The sequence below is a fragment of the Malurus melanocephalus genome, unplaced genomic scaffold (assembly GCF_030028575.1).
Source record: "Malurus melanocephalus ecotype Western Australia unplaced genomic scaffold, MMel_1.1 scaffold_4, whole genome shotgun sequence".
In the NCBI taxonomy this organism is placed as follows: domain Eukaryota; kingdom Metazoa; phylum Chordata; class Aves; order Passeriformes; family Maluridae; genus Malurus; species Malurus melanocephalus.
Genome location: NW_026623236.1, coordinates 3,468,719 through 3,470,447, shown reverse-complemented (window position 1 = coordinate 3,470,447; position 1,729 = coordinate 3,468,719). Strand labels below are relative to the sequence as shown.

Below are 1,729 nucleotides of genomic sequence, written 5' to 3'. Positions count from 1 at the left end.
TTTTTTTTTTTTTTTTTTTTTCAACGTGCAGAGTACTCGGTGTCTCTGCTACTAACGGAGCCTGAGGTAGTGGGCATGGGGTAGTTTGGGGTTTTGTGAGTGTAGTTCACTCAACAAATCATTCAACAAAGAATGCCCTATCCACCTAGGGGTGCAAGAACCCCTGACCTGGGTCGGCCCCAGGCTCTGGCAGTGGAGTCCGAACGAAGGGACGCAGCCTAGGGTGCTGCTCTACCAGGACACTCATCCCGCCCTCTGCGGATATTAAACTTCTCGGTGAAAGGAGATTTAAAATTCTGAATGCAGGAGCTCCGGGAAGCGTTTCATGGATTTTCCGAAACGCCCTCTGAAGGCGCAGGGAGGCGGCCGGCACCCCCAGAGTCCCGTGGCAGCAGGCTCCCCGCCGGGGCTGKATGGCGTGAGGAAACGCGCTCCCGGTTCCCCTCAGCCGCTGCCGGCMTTGCGTGTKCTGAGAGGCCACCGCTCCTCCCTCCCGCTGATGAGGGCTCAGCCCCGGCTCCCGGGCCCCGAACCCGGGCAAACAGCGGCCCCTCCCGCCGCGGTGCCCGAGCCGAGCCGAGCCGAGCCGAGCCGGGCGGACTGGCGGGGGGCGCTGTGGGCTGCGCGGCGGCGCTCGGGCCGCTCCTCTGTGGTGCCGCCGCCGTGGGCGGGGGAGCCGCTTCCTGTTCCGCTGCCCTTGTTGCCGGCGGGAGGTGACAGGACCAAGAGCCGCGATGTGGCGGAACGTGCTGGTGAGGCCCGGGGAGARCGGCCCGCTGCCGCCGGGGCTGTGTGGGGTCGCTCGGGGTGCCCGCCCGGCTGCGGGACTCAGCTCTGGTGGCCGCCGTCCCTTGCCGGGCGCTGCGGAGSGACCTGCGGGGTCGGGGGAAGGTCTTAGCGGCCCACTCGCTCCCCGGAGTGCTGAGCTTTAGGGACTTGAGAAGATGGGCTTCAGTCCGGGGGTTGGGTTACGCTTAGCTCGGCTTTAAGGAGATAGATTTTATAGCGCGTTTATTTGGGTAAGGAGAGGAAACGCCTTGTCCCGTTACTTGCAGTGAGCATCACCTGGATGTTTGCCCGCCCCGTGCAGTGGTTTTAGCGGTGGTAATTTTGTGGGAACGATGTTGTTTTCAATGTYGCTTGAAGGAGGCCGAGGCCGCTGGCAGCTTAGAGCTACGGAGCCCTGAGCCTTGACTTTCTGGCGAAGGCATTCTAAAGAACTGTCTGTACGTCATTGATTTTGGTAGGYTACCCTGTATGATCAGTCTGTGATCATATTCCAGCTCAGGACACTGCAGGGTGATTTAAGCTGCATGGATGGCTTAAATGCTTAAAACAGGGCTGGAGGTGCCTCCTTAGCGCTGTGAAGGTTATCGCCCATGTTGGTGGCTCGCAGGTGAACTGCAGCAGTGACAGGAGTTCCTTGTCCTCATGAGCATGTTTGTTGTAAATATTATTGTCCCTTTCGTTAGTCAGACACAGAAGGTGGTGCCTGAAACTGATGGCTAAGGGGCAGAGGCTGAGATTTCCCCCAGAAGGATTCTAACTGAAGGTTATGCTGCAGATCCAAAAATATGCTGTATCTTACTGAAAGTCATTTTCCTGAGTTTTTCCTTGTCAGGTAGCTAGTTAAGCAGCCATTTACATGGTCTGCTGAAACATTTACTGAGTTCAAAACTGGCGTTTTGATGAAGTTTTGGTGTGTTTGCTTGTTTCTAAAAGCCTTCCT

General features: G+C 57.4%; 1 protein-coding gene across 1 annotated transcript in view; it reads left to right on the top strand.

Annotated features, from left to right (window-relative positions):
• The first annotated feature begins 666 nt into the window (after positions 1 to 666).
• Positions 667 to 1,729, top strand: part of LOC130575351 (cytochrome c oxidase subunit 7A2, mitochondrial) — a 3,850-nt gene continuing 2,787 nt past the window's right edge. The window contains exon 1 of the mRNA XM_057369186.1: positions 667 to 752. Coding sequence (XP_057225169.1) covers positions 735 to 752 — 18 coding nt within the window. The 5' untranslated portion in view covers positions 667 to 734. The remainder of the gene's footprint in view (positions 753 to 1,729) is intronic.